Genomic DNA, 18,491 nt, shown 5'->3' on the forward strand with positions numbered 1-18,491 from the left:
AGAATTGCAGAAATTCACTTTGCGCATGAAAGTTCATTAGTATTTGGAATTGTTTTATTTTCCAGCTTTGCTGATTTGAGTTCAATTGCACAGGAAATAGCAGAGTAACTGAGCAGAAGTTTGAGCCAGTTAATGAAGTAACATGATAGATTTCAGCTTTCAAAAGAACATCTTGTGAGCTGTGTCAAATCAACTCGATTTTCATCCTCACAAACTAAAAAATAATGAGCTTGGATGAATTCACAAATAGACCCTTAATTTATGAGTTTTGTTGTAAAATATCATTGGGATGTACGGATTTAAATCCAGGTAAGGTGCTCGTTTATTGACACCTGACTAGCTCAGTTCAATTTATTGTCACGTGTATCGAAGTACAGTGAAAAGCTTTTGTTGCGCGCTAACCAGTTTGCTCCACAATATTAATCAAACATCATGATCCATTCATGACTGCTCAAGGAGGAAGTGAACCTAGATGAGGGAAAGATGTGAGAAGGAACACATGCTTGTTTCTGTAATATTCCCCCCTCGCTCCACCTCCTAACTTCCCTTCGACTTGTCATCAGAACTGAACTGCCTTATGCTGTCAAATGAATAAGAAACAATATCAACATGCTGTGCAACACATTTATATGACCTAAAGTTCTTTTTTAAACTATTAAATGTAATCCAAATGTAATCAGGTGCAGCTGGGTTGTTTTAATGGCAGTTCTTTTGGTGATTTTGCCAATGTGTTTTAGTTCATTTTCATCTAGACTGCTACACTTGGAGGCGTTGCAGATAATGAGGAAGGTTGTCAAAGGAGAGAGCAGGATATCGACCAGCTACAGACATGGGTGGAGAAATGGCAGATAGAGCTTAAACTAAGCAAGCACTAGACTAAGGGGAAAGTATACAGCCGCATAATAGCAGTGATGCGCAGGGGGATCTTGGGGTTCAACTCCATAGCTTCCTTAAAGTGGCAACACTAGTAATGAATGAATGAATAATGAATTAATAATGAATTAATGAATAAATAAGTTTATTGGCCAAGTATTCACATACAAGGAATTTGCCTTGTTGCTCCACCCGCATGTGACAACATGACATACAGTGACAGTTAGAAATGACACATAAAGCTTTAAACATTAATAATAAAACATTATTGATTAAACATGCGAATTAAATAAAATACCAGAGCAAAAGGAGGCTACAGATTTTTGGTTATTGGGTAGAGCTACTACTCGTGAAAAAGTAAATGATGTAGTAAAGGAGGCGCATGGTATGCTTGCTTTCAGAAGTTGGTATTGAGTATAAGTCAAGAAGTCCTTTCAGCTTTATGCAAGCACAGTTTTGGCGATCGTTTTGCCGAACACCTCCGCTCGGTCCGCAATAGCCAACCTGACCTCCTGGTGACTCAGCACTTCAACTCCCCCTCCCATTCCGAACCTGACCTCTCTGACCTAGGCCTCTTCCATGGCCAGAGTGAGCACCACCGGAAATTGGAGGAGCAGCACCTCATATTCCGCTTGGGCAGTCTGCACCCTAGCGGCATAAACATTGAATTCTCCAATTTCTGGTAGCCCTTGCTGTCTCCTCCCCTTCTCAGCTCTCCCTCAGCCCTCGGGCTCCTCCTCTTCCTTTTTCCTTTCTTCTCCCCCCCCCACTCTACATCAGTCTGAAGAAGTGTTTTCGCCCGAAACGTTGCCTATTTCCTTCGTTCCATAGATGCTGCTGCACCTGCTGAGTTTCTCCAGCACTTTTGTCTACCTTCAGCTTTATAAAATGTTGGTTGAACCACATTTGGGGCATTGTGTGCAGGTATGGTGGCCCCATTCCAGTAACGATGTTGTAACTATCGGAGAGAATGCAGAACGGGTTTACCAGAATGTAGCCTGTATTGGGTATAAGCAGAGGTTGGAAAATTTAATTGGTTTTCTCTGGAATGTCAGAGGTTGAGTGGAGCTATACAAAGCTATAGGAGGCATAGGATAAGCAGCCAGAGCATTTTTCCCTGTGTGAATATGTCAAAGACTAGAGGGAAGAGCTTAATGCCCCTGTCCCACTTAGGAAACCTGAACGGAAACCTATGGAGGCTTTGCGCCCCACCCAAGGTTTCCGTGCGGTTCCCGGAGGTTGTAGGTGGTTGCCGGAGGTTGCAGATAGTGGAAGCAGGTAGGGAGACTGACAAAAAGCTCCGGGAACCGCACGGAAACCTTGGGTGGGGCACAAAGTCTCCAGAGGTTTCGTTCAGGTTTCCTAAGTGGGACAGGGGCATAAGGTCCTTGAGGCCAAGATGTAATGGGCAAGATTCTTTACACAGAATGGTGGGTGCCCAGAAGGTGCTGCCAGGGTTGGTGGTGGATACAGATAAGAGAATAATTGAAGAGGCTTTTAGTTAGGCCCATGCATGTGTACAAAATAGAAGGACATGAATCAGGTGCAGACTGAGGAATTTGGTTGAACCTGGCATCATGTTTGGCACAGACATTATGGGGTGGAGGGCCTGTTCTTGTTCTGGACTGTTCATGACTCACCTTTATATTTCCCTTTCCACAGCAGGAGGAGCATGTGAATGGCCACAAACACCTTCGCTAATTCTGACACCATTCCTACTCATGGCTTTGCCAACTGCAGGAGGTAAGATGACCACAATAAATAATTTGGTTGCATGAATGACCCTGGATGCTGGAGGCATTAGTTTTCTGAACATTTTAGTTAGACAAGAGGAGTAGTTGAATTGCCAATGTATAGAAGACTACAGAGTGGGTCCTGATTGATTGGATTAGTATTGTAAGATGCATGATGGCCAAGGAATATAGTGGGCTGAACAGTCTGTTTCTATTCTGTATGACTCTGGAATCATTTTTTTGATGTGTGATTCAGTCCCATTCTGCGGCTTAAAAAACCTTGTTTGAATACATTGGACAACAAAGTTTAAACATTTTAAGTTTGTTGATGGTGACATTAACCATTTTCTATGGTTTATGCTAATGCATGTTTCTGAGTATAATGATATGCACACTTTGTAGAGAATTTTGTGTAAGAACACTGATACTTCCTCTTTAAATTTGTTTTGCACAAATTTGCACAAACAACATTGGGAAGAAGAGGAAGGAGGGTCTGCAACATGAGTTCAGGGAGTTGGGAAGAAGACTGAAATGCCGGACTTCTAGGGTGGTTATGTCTGGATTGTTTCCAGTACCTCGTGCTAGTGAGGGCGGGAACAGGGAGATAGGGGGTCTGAATGTGTGGCTGAGGGGCTGGTGCAGGGAGCAGGGATTTAGATTTATACACCACTGGGGTCTCTTCTGGGGTAGGGGCGACCTGTACAAAAGGGGCAGGTTACACCTTAATTGGAGGGGACCAACGTTCTGGCAGGCAGGTTTGCTAGGGCCATGGGCGGAAATCCTGGGGGGGATTGGAGGGTGAGACGCATGGGATTGTCCCCCCCCCCTCGCTTTGAGAGGTGGGGGTAATCCCCCCCATGCTTTGATATCCGGACATTATCAGACGCTTTTTAAGGGCTGAATCGGCCCGTTTGCGGGGCCTTTCAGTGCCCGGCCCGGCTTAAAATCAAACTGCTGCATCGAGGCGATCGAGGCTCCCGATGTTGAAGCCACTGCCGGCCAATGAAAGGCCCCACGAACGGGCCGATTCAAGCCACACGATTCAGGGCGGGGCTCCTTACAAAATTCTTAAGGGGTTGGACAGGCTAGATGCAGGAAGATTGTTCCCTAGCTTGGGGAAGTCCAGGACAAGGGGTCACAGCTTAAGGATAAAGGGGAAATCCTTTAAAACCGAGATGAGAAGCTTTTTTCACGCGAGTGGTGAATCTGGAAGGCTGCCCCAAGGGTAGTTGAGGCCCCCCATTGGCTATATTTAAGAGGGAGTTAGAGTGGCCCTTGTGGCTAAGGGGATCAGGGGGGTATGGAGAGAAGGCAGGTACGGGATACTGAGTTGGATGATCAGCCATGATCATATTGAATGGCGGTGCAGGCTCGAGGGCCGAATGGCCTACTCCTGCACCTAATTTCTATGCTGTTTTTTATGTTGCTGGATTTCGGAGTCGACCGGTCACCAAGAAATTGTGGGTTTTAAACCCACTCACTACACGTGCGGGTTTAAACTAACTAGTGGATAGGGGGGGGGGGGGGGGGGGGGGGGGGGGGTGGTGAGGAGGATGCTGGAGTCAATCATATTGCGGCACATTTGGATAACACTCGCAGGATTGGTCGGAGTCAGCATGGATTTGCGAAGGGGAAATCAAGCTTGACTAATCTTCTAGAATCTTTTGAGGATGTAACTAGGAAAATGGACAAGGGAGAACCAGTGGATGTAGTGTACCTGGACTTTCAGAAAGCATTTGATAAGGTCCCACATAGGACATTAGTGGGCAAAATAAGGGCACACGATATATGGCGGGACTGTCATATGTTGAAAGAATGGAGTGACTAGGCTTGTATACACTGGAATTCAGAAGGGTGAGAGGGGATCTTATTGAAACATATAAGATTATTAAGTGATTGGACGCGCTAGCGGCAGGAAACATGTTCGGAGTCCAGAACCAGGGCCCACAGTTTAAGAATTAGGGGTAGGCAATTTAGAATGGGGATGAGGAAAATATTTTTCACCCAGAGAGTTGTGAATCTGTGGAATTCCCAGCCTCAGAAAGCAGTGGAGGCCAATTCTCTGGAAGCTTTCAAGAGAGAGTTAGATAGAGATAGCGGAGTCAAGGGATATGGGGAGAAGGCAGGAATGGGGTACTGATTGTGGATGATCAGCCATGATCACAGTGAATGGCGGTGCTGGCGGTGAATTGCCTACTCCTGCACCCTATTGTCTATAACATGTTTACATGATTGCAGAATATTAGCAAGAGACATTTTATTATTTCCTGCACATTCGGTCTCATGAGTAATCTCAAAGTATGGATCTGAATTCAAATCAATCAGTGGCTCATCTGGGACTGAGCAAAAGCTGTTCTTTTGTTGAGAGGCAATCTTTCTGGTTGATGTTTATGATAAGCACATGATGTGGTTGCTCTACTTGGCAAACTTTATACTATGATCAAATTTCACACGAGCAACACTTTTCAAATAACATTATTGTATCCAAGCGGTGACAATATTCTTTTGTGCCAACAAAAACCCTACTATGTTTCCTAATCATTGGAGTCAGAAACGTCAACATTATATTTTGAGAAAGACTGTTTTACTACTGGCATTAAGCTAGCTTTTAATGAACGGTATAACCACAATCTAAAAGAACGTAATGTCTGTGGCCAAGCATTTCATTCCCTCCTTGGTCTCCCATTGCTTCTTCAGTAACAAGGAAATACACCAAAATGCAGGAGTAACTTCTTCAGCACCTCCATGCAAGAGGAAGGGAAATGCCATGAGCTGGAGATTTCTGATGCATTTGTGAAACTTGTTCCTTGTTCAAATGGCCTCCCTATTCTAACAAAGTTATGATGTACTTCTCATAAAAGAACAGTGTAATGTCCAGAATGACTGCAATATAATTCCCATTAAAGCTGACAAGAGACTGCATATCTGACGTAAGGTGCCAAGTGTTCATCAGATGGTGAAAATCAAGAAAAAACTGTAGATGTTCTAAGTGTGAAAATAAAAACAAGCATTTATTGTCGTTTGCAATAATATCAGCAGCTTACATCAAGATTGGGCTTTGGACCAATATTATTGTTTATGTGAGATACTAAATCAGTAACACAGTTATTTATTGCATTTTTAATGACTGCACGCATTATTTGACTGGAATGAGAAAAGATGGGATTCTCCATCCTGGAGACTCGATTGTTGAGCTAATTGAAAATAGAAATCAATCGACCTGTTTTTTAGGGGAATCTGAGGATAGTGGAAGAAAATAATACAAAGAGGATAAGCTACAGCCCTGGTGAATGGCAGAGGAAGGAACTGCAGATGCTGTTTTAAACCAAAGGGACACAAAATGCTGGAGCAACTCAGCAGGACAGGCAGCACCTCTGGAGAGAAGGAATGGGTGACGTTTCAGGTTGAGACCCTTCTTCACGAGGGTGAACTTTTTTTCACGCAGAGAGTGGTGAATCTGTGGAATTCTCTGCCACAGAGGGTAGTTGAGGCCAGTTCATTGGCTATATTTAAGAGGGAGTTAGATGTGGCCCTTGTGGCTAAGGGGATCAGGGGGTATGGCGAGAAGGCAGGTACGGGATACTGAGTTGGATGATCAGCCATGATCATATTGAATGGCGGTGCAGGCTCGAAGGGCCGAATGGCCTACTCCTGCACCTAATTTCTATGTTTCTATGTTTCTATGTTTCAGACAGCAAGTTTATTCATTCACCTAACCCTAACCCTAACGCTAACTATAGCGTTTTGAGATTCCTCCCACAAACCACACTACCTCCCTCTGCACCTTGTTCTTGGATCAGGGTCCTAGTTATCTGCTCCTTAGGCAGCATCATGTTCAGGTATTCTTTGTATAAAACTTTAAATTGCAGAACATGCCCCATTTTGCCTGCTCCACTGCAAAATCTCCTCAAGGTATGCCTACTTTGATGATGTCCGACAAAAGTTCTGCAACATCCCCTCTCACTGCTATCTCTGTATCTCCCCCTCGCCTGACTCTCAGTCTCAAGAAGGGCCTCTCCAGAGATGCTGCCTGTCCCACTGTGTTGTTCTAGCATTTTGTATCTATCTCTGGTGCATGGTGGATCTGGCTTGAAGAGTCAGATGGTCCTCTACTGCTCATGTTTGTTCTTTCAAGTTGCGAAAATCAGTGGAATACTCGTGCCCATAATCTAATGCACAATGTCCATCTCATCCTGTGCTCCTCTGCTCATTCTGCACTTCATTGATTTTGATCACCGTGAGATAGTTGACCATGCCTTCATCTGCTTAAGTTTTAAGATTTGGAATTGCCAATTTAAACCTATCCTAAACTAAGCTTTCCACTCTTTTTTTAATTACTCCATTATGCCAACCCCCTTGGCCAAGACCATTACTCTTATATAAAATAACTAGACTAAGTGGGACCCGTTAGGTCCCAGCATCACACGGGAGGGCTGGTCACCAACGCAATATTCCACCTCTCCACCAATTCAAATATTGCTCGGGAGGGAGGGCTTTCTGTTGCGCTAGTATGGGTGCTGCGGGATGAAGGTACTGGTTTCCAGAGGGCTAGTATAGACATTGTGGGCCAAATGGATTCTTGGGCTGGAAGCCAACTGTTGCAACGATTTTAAAAGCCAAGCCAAGGCAAACAATTTGGCTGCACCCACCCGACAACCAAAATTCATTTTGTGAAACAAAACATTTTTAAAAAGGCGAGGCAAACAATTGGGCAGCAGCCACCTTGCAACCAAAATTCATTTTGTGAACACAAACTTTAAATGAAAAGGCAAACTATTTGGCAGCAGCCACATCGAGGGGACTCACCGTGGAGTAGACGTGCATTCAGTGTTATTCACAGCTCAGAGAGCCGTGACCCTCTCACTTCCTGGGTCTGGCACAGACTGAGTGAGGCACGGCACTTCCGGGTTTTATAGTCCCTCCCCCTCCCCCCTGCCACCAGCAGAGAGCATGGGGATTTTTTTTAAAACATTAATATCTCTCTGATTTTTCATCGTTGGGAAAAATCCTCTGGTCCCGGAAGGCGGAGGGGGGGGCTCTGAGCGAGGTGGCCAAAAATGACAACCGTAGGTGGCGGCGTTCTCTCGGAAATCGTGCTACAGTGGGCCAAAAGCGGTCAAGACCAGGCTTTTAGTAATATAGATAGATATCAGACCAAGCAGGAAATACTCAGATCAGGTTGTTTTGCCAGGTAGTTTATTGAGCCTTGATTTCTGTAGCACCATACACTGTCTATGGATTTAATGGCCATTGTGAGGCTTCATGTCAGATTGCAATTTTCCATTTGTGACTGCAGATAAATTCAAATATTCATTGCACTTTAAATTTAGTTTTTTTTGTACGCCAGAAGCTAAACATTTTTTTGCACTCACTCTTCATGTTCATAAGTGATAGGTTCAAAATTATCCATTCGGCCAATCAAGTCTACTCCGCCATTCAATCATGACTGATCTATCTATCTTTCCCTCGTAACCCCATTCTCCTGCCTTCTCCCCATAATCCCTGACACCTGTACAAATCAAGGCCTTGGACTCCACCAGCATTTATTATCCATTCTGGATTGTCTTGGAGAAGGTAGTGGTGGCACATCTTCACAAAACCTGGATTTTAACCCCTTGGTGAGCAAGGCTAGCCAATGCATATTTAAATAAGGATGTAATTTAAGGGAAGCCTGGCAGAGATTTGTTTTAAACTTTTGGCCACAAGAAATGTGTGTTCTGGAGGCACTGTTGCTTAAGCTCCAGCGAAGCCTCACTTTCAATGCCTAATCAAGCCATTGCATTTTAATTTGTTCACATTTAAAAGAGAGGAAAACAAATAGATGTTGAAAGTGAAGATCAAAAAGGAAATTTAGCAATTAAGAATGCAAGTTTGTGAGGGAGATGAAAGACATTGCCTTGGGTTTTCTGGATGCTGCACAAAATGAGAAGGTTCAGCATGTGACTTGCTCACTACATGATGTACATTTTAGTCACAATGAAACTGATATCTCTGAAGAAGTGAGAGTTTAATTAGCAACAAGCTGGAGGCTAAATGGATGGCACTTACTTCAAATTACCTTATTTGGAACCTTTAAAGCGATAGACCTCTGATTTTTAGTCATCAACTATTATATAAAAGAAATTTATGCAGCTAATTGTTAATGAGACCCTGCCAGGCATTACTTTTTCTATACATTTTTCACTCCTTCAGGTTACAAATGATTGTGAAATCTAAAACTCTACTTAGTATTTAATACGAAGCAGTGGGGTATAACATTCTCTTTCTGCTGTGGCAACATTTTCTTTTATCATTCATAATTCAGTAAATGAATGACAGTTTCAGCTCAATTATATTTCACCCTCTTTTAAACTTGTATCTGTGCAAGTCTTACATTTGATAACGAGCCAAATGTACATTGATCTTGTAATCAGTCTGCTTATTTTGATCTTCAGTGACATCCCAACTGCTTTACTTTCATTATCATTTGGTTTTGTTAATAAAAAATAAAACCCATTGCTGATTTGCTGTTTGAAATATTGGCTATTGCGTTTCACTTTAAAACAAAATATTTAGGAATTGGAGAGGCTGTTGAGAATTTATGAGCTAAGAGATCAATCAGAAATATCTGCAATATACAGTTATGGGTAATGTACTTACATCTCATTTGATAAATTATTAAGCAATGCCAATTTTACGTGGATATTATTAAGGTGCATCTAATCTCAATTAGAGTTGGTCATTTGGAGAAAAGATGGCCCCATCAGAAAATTGGAAATATTGCTTTCATTGTTTTTTCAATGTATTCATTTCTTATGATCTGAGCATCACTGCCAAGTCCAGCATTAATTGACCATCCCTAGTTATCCTTGGGAAGGTGATGAGGAGACACCTTGAACAGCTGAAGTTCTCTGATAGCAACACTTGTGGTGTTTTGGGGGAGTAGGTTCCAGAATCTTGACCCAGACAATGATGTGGAAGGAAAATTGAAGATGATAGTGTTCACATGACCCTGCCCTATTGTGTTGGTGGTGGTTGGTAGAGGTTGTGACTTTGGGAGATGGGAGCCTGAAATTTGCAACATCCAGGTTCAGGAACAGCTGCTTCACCACAGCCATCAGACTTATTAAACACAATCTCTGAGTATTGAAGAGGCTAATGAGAGGAAACGCGCAAAGTACCAGGAACTGGTGGAGATGTGCCAGGACAGAGGCTGGAAGACACACTATGAGCCCATAGAGGTGGGCTGTAGAGGCTTTGTAGCCTCACTCTGTCAGGTCCTCAACCAGTTGGGCAATACGGGGGCTGGCAAAGAAGAGGGACATTCAATCCGCAAGCAAAGCCGCAGAGAAAGCCACGAGGTGGATTTGGATTAAGAGGGCTGATCCGTGGGCGGTTGCTGCTGGGACACAAGTCAGGGCTTGGTCAACTTCGGCTGGGTCGCCTGGGCGAGGGTGTCTGATGTTGTCAGACCCGAAACTCCCGATGACCCCAGGTCACATCACTGAGGATGGTCCCAGCAAACCTAGAATATGTATCTTTAACACCTATTGCACTTTATCTGTTTATTTATGTTTGTATATATATATATATATATATATTCTATGGTATATGGACACACTGATCTGATCTATGCCTACAATATTGTGTTGTGCTGCATCAAGCAAGAATTTCATTGTCCTATCTGGGACACATGACAATAAAGTCTCTTCACCTGACTTGACTTGGTGTTGAGGAAGCCTGGGTGAATAACTGCTGCATATTTTGAGGAGTGGACTGGTATGATCCGGACAATGTAAAGCTTCTTATTGGGGGTGCAAGTGAAGTGTACTCCATCATTTGTTGACCTGTGCATTGCAGATGAGAGAAAAGTTTGGCATTGTCAGGAAGTTACAACCTCACGTTCAGTGCAAGATTATTCTGACACCTTTCAACCAGATTATTGATCTCCCTCATATACTGTGAGTTGTAATTACCTGCTATTTGTCCGGCAGTTGTGAATTAATAGATGGTGTTGGAGCTGTGTCTGGCTACAGAGTCATGGGTATAAAGTAGAGAAGGATAATAAGCGTACAGGCTTGAGTTGAATAACTCGAGAAGGATAACAAGCATACAGACGTGAAAATCTGTTATTATTGCCGGAGGAGGGAGATGGCAGCCCTGCCGGCAGTCTGTTCATTTTTCATCCTTTTTGTTATTTTTAGCGATTGTTTAAAGTTTGTTTTCATGTTCTTCTGTTTGTTTTATGTGGGGGGGGGGGGGGGGGGGACCTTTTTTTCAGTTTTTACCTTCACGGAGAGGTGATCAAGTTTCGGATCACATTCTCCGGGCTCTGCAGCCTACCATTGATGGAGTTGAAAAGCCACCTCGGACTGTCGTGAGCCCCCCCTGCTGGGCGCGGACTTAACATGGGAACGGATCCCTTGCCTGGGGTCGCTCCCACCGCGGCCCACGGACTTACCAACAAGGGCTCGCAGTCTCGGGAGAGGCCGAGTCGGAAGCTCCAACGTCGCGGAAGGTTCGACCAGCCCCGACGTGAGGTTCCATCATCTGGCGCGGGGGGAGCTGACAACCCCCCGATGCGGGAGCTGAACACCTCGACGCGGAGGGCCCAAACGCCACCCACTACGGGACTCAAGACCGTCCCGTCAACAGGGGGCTCGGGGCCCCCGACCAAGGAAGAACAAAAAGGGAAGGACTTGAACTTTATTTCGCCTTCCATCACGGTGAGGATTGTGTAGGAGTCACTGTGATGGATGTTCATGTTAATATGTGCTTTTTGAGTGTTGCTTTTAAAAAAAAATTGTATGACTGACCTGCCCAGTGAAATATCAATACACCAATTCATGAGTTGCTCTATGTTGATGGTTATAGAGGAAATGTTGTGGCCAATTCGTATTGATTGAGGTTTAGCCATGAGGAACTCGAGGATCAAGCTGCATGGGCACGAACAGAGACCCAGTTCCCTGAGACAGGTGATAAGTTTGGACTGGATGATGGTGCTGAATGCCAAACTGTCGTAAATGAACAACAGCCTAACATATGTGTCCCTGTTGCCTAAGTGACCCAGTGCAGTGGAGAGCCAGAGAGATTGCATCTGCTGTTGTTCTGTGGTAGGTGAGTAGAGGAGGGGCTAGGCTCTTACTAAGGCAGGTGGTGATATGTACCAAAACCAACCTTTTGAAGTACTTCATCAAAATGGGCGTGAATGCCACTGGTCGATGGTTACTGAGGCATGTTACCTTTCTCTTCTTGAGCATTGTTATTATGGCAGACCATTTGAAGTGGATCTCATGAATTTGATTTTTGAAGAAACTAACCTTCGTTAATGAAGACAGGGCAATAGAGGTTTGCGATATGGACTTCAGCCAGACCTTAATGGGACTGTCCCACTTGGAGATTTTTTCAGGCAACTGCCAGTGACTGTTATAGTCATAGCAGGTCTCCGAAAAACTAGCGGCAACCTACGTCATCCTGGTGACAACCTACGACAGCACCCACGTAAAGAGAAGTCAAGCTACGCTCATTGGCATCAAACCCACTGTCGCCAAAAATGTTTCAACATGTTGAAAATTTAGCAGCGACCAGGAAGACGCTACGACTTTTTGCACGACTGAGGAGACGACTCCCGGTGACCACCGGCAAACATGTGGCGAGAATGTTGCCTGGGTTTCAACAACTAAGTTACAGAGATAGGTTGAACAAGTTAGGTCTTTATTCTCTGGAGCGCAGAAGGTTAAGGGGGGACCTGATAGAGGTCTTTAAAATGATGAGAGGGATAGACAGAGTTGATGTGGACAAGCTTTTCCCTTTGAGAATAGGGAAGATTCAAACAAGAGGACATGACTTCAGAATTAAGGGACAGAAGTTTAGGGGTAATATGAGGGGGAACTTCTTTACGCAGAGAGTGGTGGCGGTGTGGAATGAGCTCCCAGTGGAAGTGGTGGAGGCAGGTTCAGTGGTATCATTTAAAAATAAATTGGATAGGCATATGGATGAGAAGGGAATGGAGGGTTATGGTACGAGTGCAGGCAGGTGGGACTAAGGGGAACAAAATTTGTTCGGCATGGACTTGTAGGGCCGAGATGGCCTGTTTCCGTGCTGTAATTGTTATATGGTTATATGGTTATATGGACAAACTAGTCACCTGTAGTTGCCTAAACAATCGCCTACGTTGGACAGGCCCATTAAGGTTCCATATGGTCCCACATGGCAGACTGCTCTGGAAGATTGCATGGCATCCAGGGAGATATAGCTAACTGGTACACTTGGTAGGAAACAGAGGGTGGTGGTAGAAGGTTTTGTTTCAAACTGGAGGCCTGTGTCTCAAGGTTTGGGGCTGGGTCCATTGCTGATTGTCAACTTTATCAATGATTTGGATAAGAATGTACAAGGCATGATTAGTAAGTTTGCAGATGACATTAAAGTATGATAGATAGTGAAGATGGTTAACAAGAATTACAAAGAGATCTTGATAAGGTGGGCAAGTGGACGAAGAAATAACAAATTGAATTTATTCAGATAAGGTATTGCATTTTGCATAATCAAACCTGGATGGGAGCTTCACAGTTATTGGTAATGGCCTGCTTTTGTAGAAGAGACGGAATCAGGAGAACAAGCACATAGTGAACGTGATATTGTAGGTAGATAGTGTGCTGAAGGTAGCTTTTGTCATGTTGGCCTCCATCAGATATGGAATTGAGTATAGAAATTGGGAAGATTCTGTTTGGTGAGGCCACGCTTGGAGTACTATGTTCAATTGTGGTCACCCTCCTAAAGAAAATATGCCTTTAAGCTGAAAAGAGAGCAGAAAACAGTTACAAGGATGTTACCAGTACTCGAGAGCCTAGGCTATGGCTAGACTATGATCAGCCATAATCATATTGAATGGCGGCGCAGGCTCGAAGGACCGAATGGCCTACTCCTGCACCTATTTTCTATGTTTCTCTGTTTCTAAGACGTTGAGCAGACTTGGACTTTCTTCCTTGGAGAGCAGGAAGCTGAGGGGTGATCTTAATGGGTGTATAAAATCTTGAGGGGAGACGACAGCGTGAGTGCACAGTCTTTTTCCCAGGGTAGGGGAATCAAGGACTAGTTGGCATAGGTTTAAGATAAAAGGGGAAATATTTAACAGGCATCTGAGGGACAAATCTTTCACACAAAGGATAATGAAAAAAGCTGCTAGAAGAGATACAATAAAAGACATTTGGATAGGCAAATAGACAGGAAAGATATGCGCAGGGTAAATAGGACTAGCTTAGATCGGGCATCTTGGTCGGTGTGGACGAGTTGGGCCAAAGGGCCTGTTTCGGAGCTGTATGACCGAGTCTTCCAACACTGGACATTCTACTGACAACTTTTTACACTATGGTTAAAAGGATTGGATTTGTCCTGATTTTTGTGAATAGGATGCACATGATTAATTCTCCACCTTGTCAAATAGATGCCAATACTTTGTACATAAAGGACAGATTGATTTGAGGCACAGCTGCTGCTGGAATGAGCTACAGTACCTCAATTCCACAGCTGCCATGTTGATATGCCATCCTTTATGTCATGTGGATTCAATCAAAGTGGTTGGGAAATTATGTGTGTGTTGGAGGGGATCACAGGATAATCTTGAGATGTGCCATCTATTTGGCATTTTTGTCTAAACATGGCTGCAAATGGCCCCAATAATTGAGGAGGGGTTATTCTTGGAAGCTTATGTGTGAAAAAAATCATTGCATAGAAACATAGAAAACATAGAAACATAGACAATAGGTGCAGGAGTAGGCCATTCGGCCCTTCGAGCCTGCACCGCCATTCAATATGATCATGGCTGATCATCCAACTCAGTATCCCGTACCTGCCTTCTCTCCATACCCCCTGATCCCTTTAGCCACAAGGGCCACATCTAACTCCCTCTTAAATATAGCCAAAGAACTGGCCTCAACTACCTTCTGTGGCAGAGAATTCCAGAGATTCACCACTCTCTGTGTGAAAAATGTTTTCCTCATCTCGGTCCTAAAAGATTTCCCCCTTATCCTTAAACTGTGACCCCTAGTTCTGGACTTCCCCAACATCGGGGAAAAATCTTCCTGCATCTAGCCTGTCCAACCCCTTAAGAATTTTGTAAGTTTGTATAAGATCCCCTCTCAATCTTCTAAATTCTAGCGAGTACAAGCCGAGTCTATCCAGTCTTTCTTCATATGAAAGTCCTGACATTCAGGAATCAGTCTGGTGAACCTTCTCTGTACTCCCTCTATGGCAAGAATGTCTTTCCGCATAGTACTTATTAAGGTTGTTCTTGGGGTAAATGCACCCCCAGTTCATAACTAGACTTAATAGGAATGTTGAGGCTCAATTGTATCTGTTGGTTGTACAATGACTTTGGTCTGTGTGTTGCGTGCAACATGCACTAGGCTGACTCGTCAAAATTGAGGTGCGTCAATTTGAATGATTGTTTTTCCTTAATCCCCACATCTTTCCCCTCTGTTCTAAACTGGGTAAATTAAGACAACGGTGTTGAAATATTAATTGTCACCGAATTTGAGGAAGTGTGGTGTGCCTGCATGCTGGGAGATGAACTAGAAATGCACTTGTGACGTTGTGGAAAGATGCTGTGGGATGTTGGGAGCAAATCAATGCAAAATGATCAATTGGTGTAGATCAATAGTTTCTTGAAAACAAGATCCTTGGTAGATGAATTTCAGAATCACACTATTTATTGGTTTTTATTAAAAAAAAAAGTGTGGTGCACTAAAATAAGGAACAAATGTAACATGGCCCTTTGGAATAATTGAAGAGTTCGAGAGACTGTGTGGGTGGAGTGTGTGCAGAATGATGAGTCATCCAGTATATGATCACAAACCAAGGATGAGTGTAAAGAGCCTGTCCCACTTGCATGTGATTGCGTGCGTTTGGCGCGACCAACGGGAAGTGGATGTCGCGCTAAGTTCGTGTGTGATGTCATTTACGCATATAAAGGGGGGTTGCTGGCTGCTGTTCCACGATCATCATGGAAGAGATGCAGACTGCATTGTTGCAACAGCGACAGAGACTTCTGTTAGCAGCAGCCCTCATGCTTGCAAATCAGCTGGGCAGGAGGCGGGCCGACTGAATTTGGGCGTTGCACAGCGTCGGGCAGTGACGTCATCACGCAACGACACGCGCTAGGCGTACGACGTCAAGACGCCGCGTACGACGTCAAGATGCGTGCGTACGCGGGCCGACAAGCCATTGGCGCACAAAGATTACGGTCACTGCAGGAATTTCGGAGCCCCACGCGATGTTGGGACCAGCCACGCACAACTCCATACCCCTCCGCGCTTCTAAGTGGGACTGGCCCCACATGGCCATACAGTGCCCGTACGCCTCAAGCGACCACGAGGTCATGTAATTTGCGAGCCAAGGTCACGTAAGTGGGACAGGCCCTTAAGGGACTAAAATTAATATTTCTGTACAAAAATTGTTGGATAATGTAATGCTTTACCCAAAGCAAATAATGAAGGCATAGTTCACTGAATTTGTTGCCGCAAGGATGGATAAATGTTTGGAACCAAAGCAAAGCTATGTAGACAGGCTGGAGTAATTAGCTTTTGACTGTTCAACAAAGGCCGTGTGCTTAACATGCTTCTTGTATATTGGAAATATCTATGTTTCTTATTGTTGCAGCAGAGCACAATCATTTTCACTGTGAGCCAGGAGCTTGTATCAATACGTTCTTTTCACAGAGTGCCCATTATTACATTACATTCTATTCCTGCAAGGAGCACAATTGAAATGATGTGCAAAATGAAGCAACAGTCTAATCAATGAAAAGAGCAAACTCGTAATCAATATGATTGGGGCGGGAGGAGGGGGGAATCTTTTTATAAAGAGTGGCGTTGCATTGTTCCACATTTGATATTGGTTTGGGGGGAAGGGAATTGGCAACCTGCAGTCCAATAGTACGTGTTAAAACTTGACAATGTGATAACACAGTTGATGTAGGTTAATACCAGCAGTTATAAGAGCAGAGCAGTACAGCACAGGCTCAAGCCCTTTGGCCCATAATGTCTGTGCCGATCATGATACCAATTTAAACTAATCTCTGCCTGTGTGTGATCGATATCCCTTTATTTCATGCATGTCTATGTAAAAAGTAGCTAAAAGCCTCTAAAATACAATATTTGTATCTGCCACCACCACCACCCCAGGCACCCACCACCAACTGTATATAAAATAAATGTTTAAGAAGGAACTGCAGATGCTGGAAAATCAATGGTAGACAAAAATGCTGGAGAAACTCAGCGGGTGCGGCAGTATCTAAGGAGCGAAGGAAATAGGCGACGTTTCAGGTCGAAACCCTTCCTCAGACTTTAGTGTATAAAAAAAAACCTTGCCCTACAAATCTCCCTTAAATTTTACATCTCTCACCATAAAGCCAAGCGCTCCAGTCTTTGACCCTGGAGAGAACGGATCCTACCCTGGATGTTGGGGTGGGAGATTGCAACCTTCATGTGGTCCGCTCTGTTTCGACAAATGCAATCAACCCGGCGTGCACAATCAAATAAGATCAAATAGAACAAGTAGTCCAACAACTTTAGGCTGTGCACGCTGTACGCAAGAAGAAGAAGACCCTGGAAGTTGCACTGCAAGTAATTGGAAATTGGTTTGACTGGATGCAATATTGGAAAATCCAAATTGGCTTTAGTGACATTCACAATATCAGCAGGACAAGTTGTAAAAGACTTTAAGCGGAGCAAGGAACTGCAGAGGCTGGTTTACACCGAAGATAGACAGAAAATGCTGGAGTAACTCAGCATCTCTGGAGAAAATGAATAGGTGACATTTTGGGTCGAGACCCTTCTTCAGACTGAAGATTTTATGTCTGTGTGATACAGTAGATATTTTTCATCTCCTTTTGCTCTTGGTGCAATAGGAATGACCTTGGCTTGCAACCTAGACAGTGCCCTCTAGGATGTTCACTCATGCTTATGGAGATATGAAGTGCTGAGTACTCACTGCAGCGATGACTAGTTCATTTGCCGATATACATTTATTCGTATTTACCAAGGTAGGTCTGCTGGGTTCTTATCTGTATTTTGTTTTCCATTTGTGGAGAATGATACTCATTTTCTGCTCGGCCTATTCAGCAGAACGACCTTAATGAATACTGCGATAAAATTGCAATGATTTCTTCACATCGTTAGTCAAAGTTTCTAACTGTGCTTCAATGATACCAAATGCATAAATATATTTGCAAACTAATGGAACGGAAGTGGTGAGCACTCTTGTGGAAACTAGGTGCTTTGCTTCACTATGATCATTGTCTGAGGTTCCTTTAACATTTTGGAGGGGCAACCAAGAATAAAAAAATGAAACTGGCACAGAGGTAAACTTCCACCAGATAACTGCACAACTTTTCTGTTAGTGTGTAAATGGATTTGCAGAAAATTGTGCGAATAGGTAAGAAATTCCAGAGTAGTACACATGGCTGGTAGAGTCTGGGTATTAAGTACAGAAGTTAAACCATTAAAGGGCCTGTCCAACTTCGGCGACCTTGGCTCGCAAATTACGCGACCTCGTGGTCGCTTGAGGCGTACGGCCACCGTATGGCCGCATGGGGCTGGTCCCGACATCGCGCGGGTCTCCGAAATTCTCGCAGCAGCTGAAATCTTTGCGCGCCAACGGCCTGTCGGCACGCAGACGCATTGCGGTCGTACGCAGCGTCTTGACGGCGTACGCCTAGCGCGTGGCGTTGCATGATGACGTCACCACCCGGCGTATATTCTGCATTCTGTTATCTTTCTCTGTGCTCTATCTATTGAACTTGTGTTTGGCCTTATTGTAATCATGTATAGTATTGTCTACATGCAAACAAAAGCTCTTCACTTTACCTTTTATAAACATAACATTAATAAACCTGAACCTAAATTAAAG

At 43.9% G+C, this 18,491-nt stretch overlaps 1 protein-coding gene across 1 annotated transcript in view; it reads left to right on the forward strand.

Moving 5' to 3' along the window:
- Positions 1 to 18,491, forward strand: part of LOC129706504 (catenin delta-2-like) — a 1,547,539-nt gene that overhangs the window by 288,931 nt on the left and 1,240,117 nt on the right. Inside the window, exon 3 of the mRNA XM_055650854.1 lies at positions 2,536 to 2,616. Coding sequence (XP_055506829.1) covers positions 2,595 to 2,616 — 22 coding nt within the window. The 5' untranslated portion in view covers positions 2,536 to 2,594. The remainder of the gene's footprint in view (positions 1 to 2,535; positions 2,617 to 18,491) is intronic.

The sequence above is a fragment of the Leucoraja erinacea genome, chromosome 2, assembly GCF_028641065.1.
Source record: "Leucoraja erinacea ecotype New England chromosome 2, Leri_hhj_1, whole genome shotgun sequence".
Lineage (NCBI taxonomy): Eukaryota > Metazoa > Chordata > Chondrichthyes > Rajiformes > Rajidae > Leucoraja > Leucoraja erinaceus.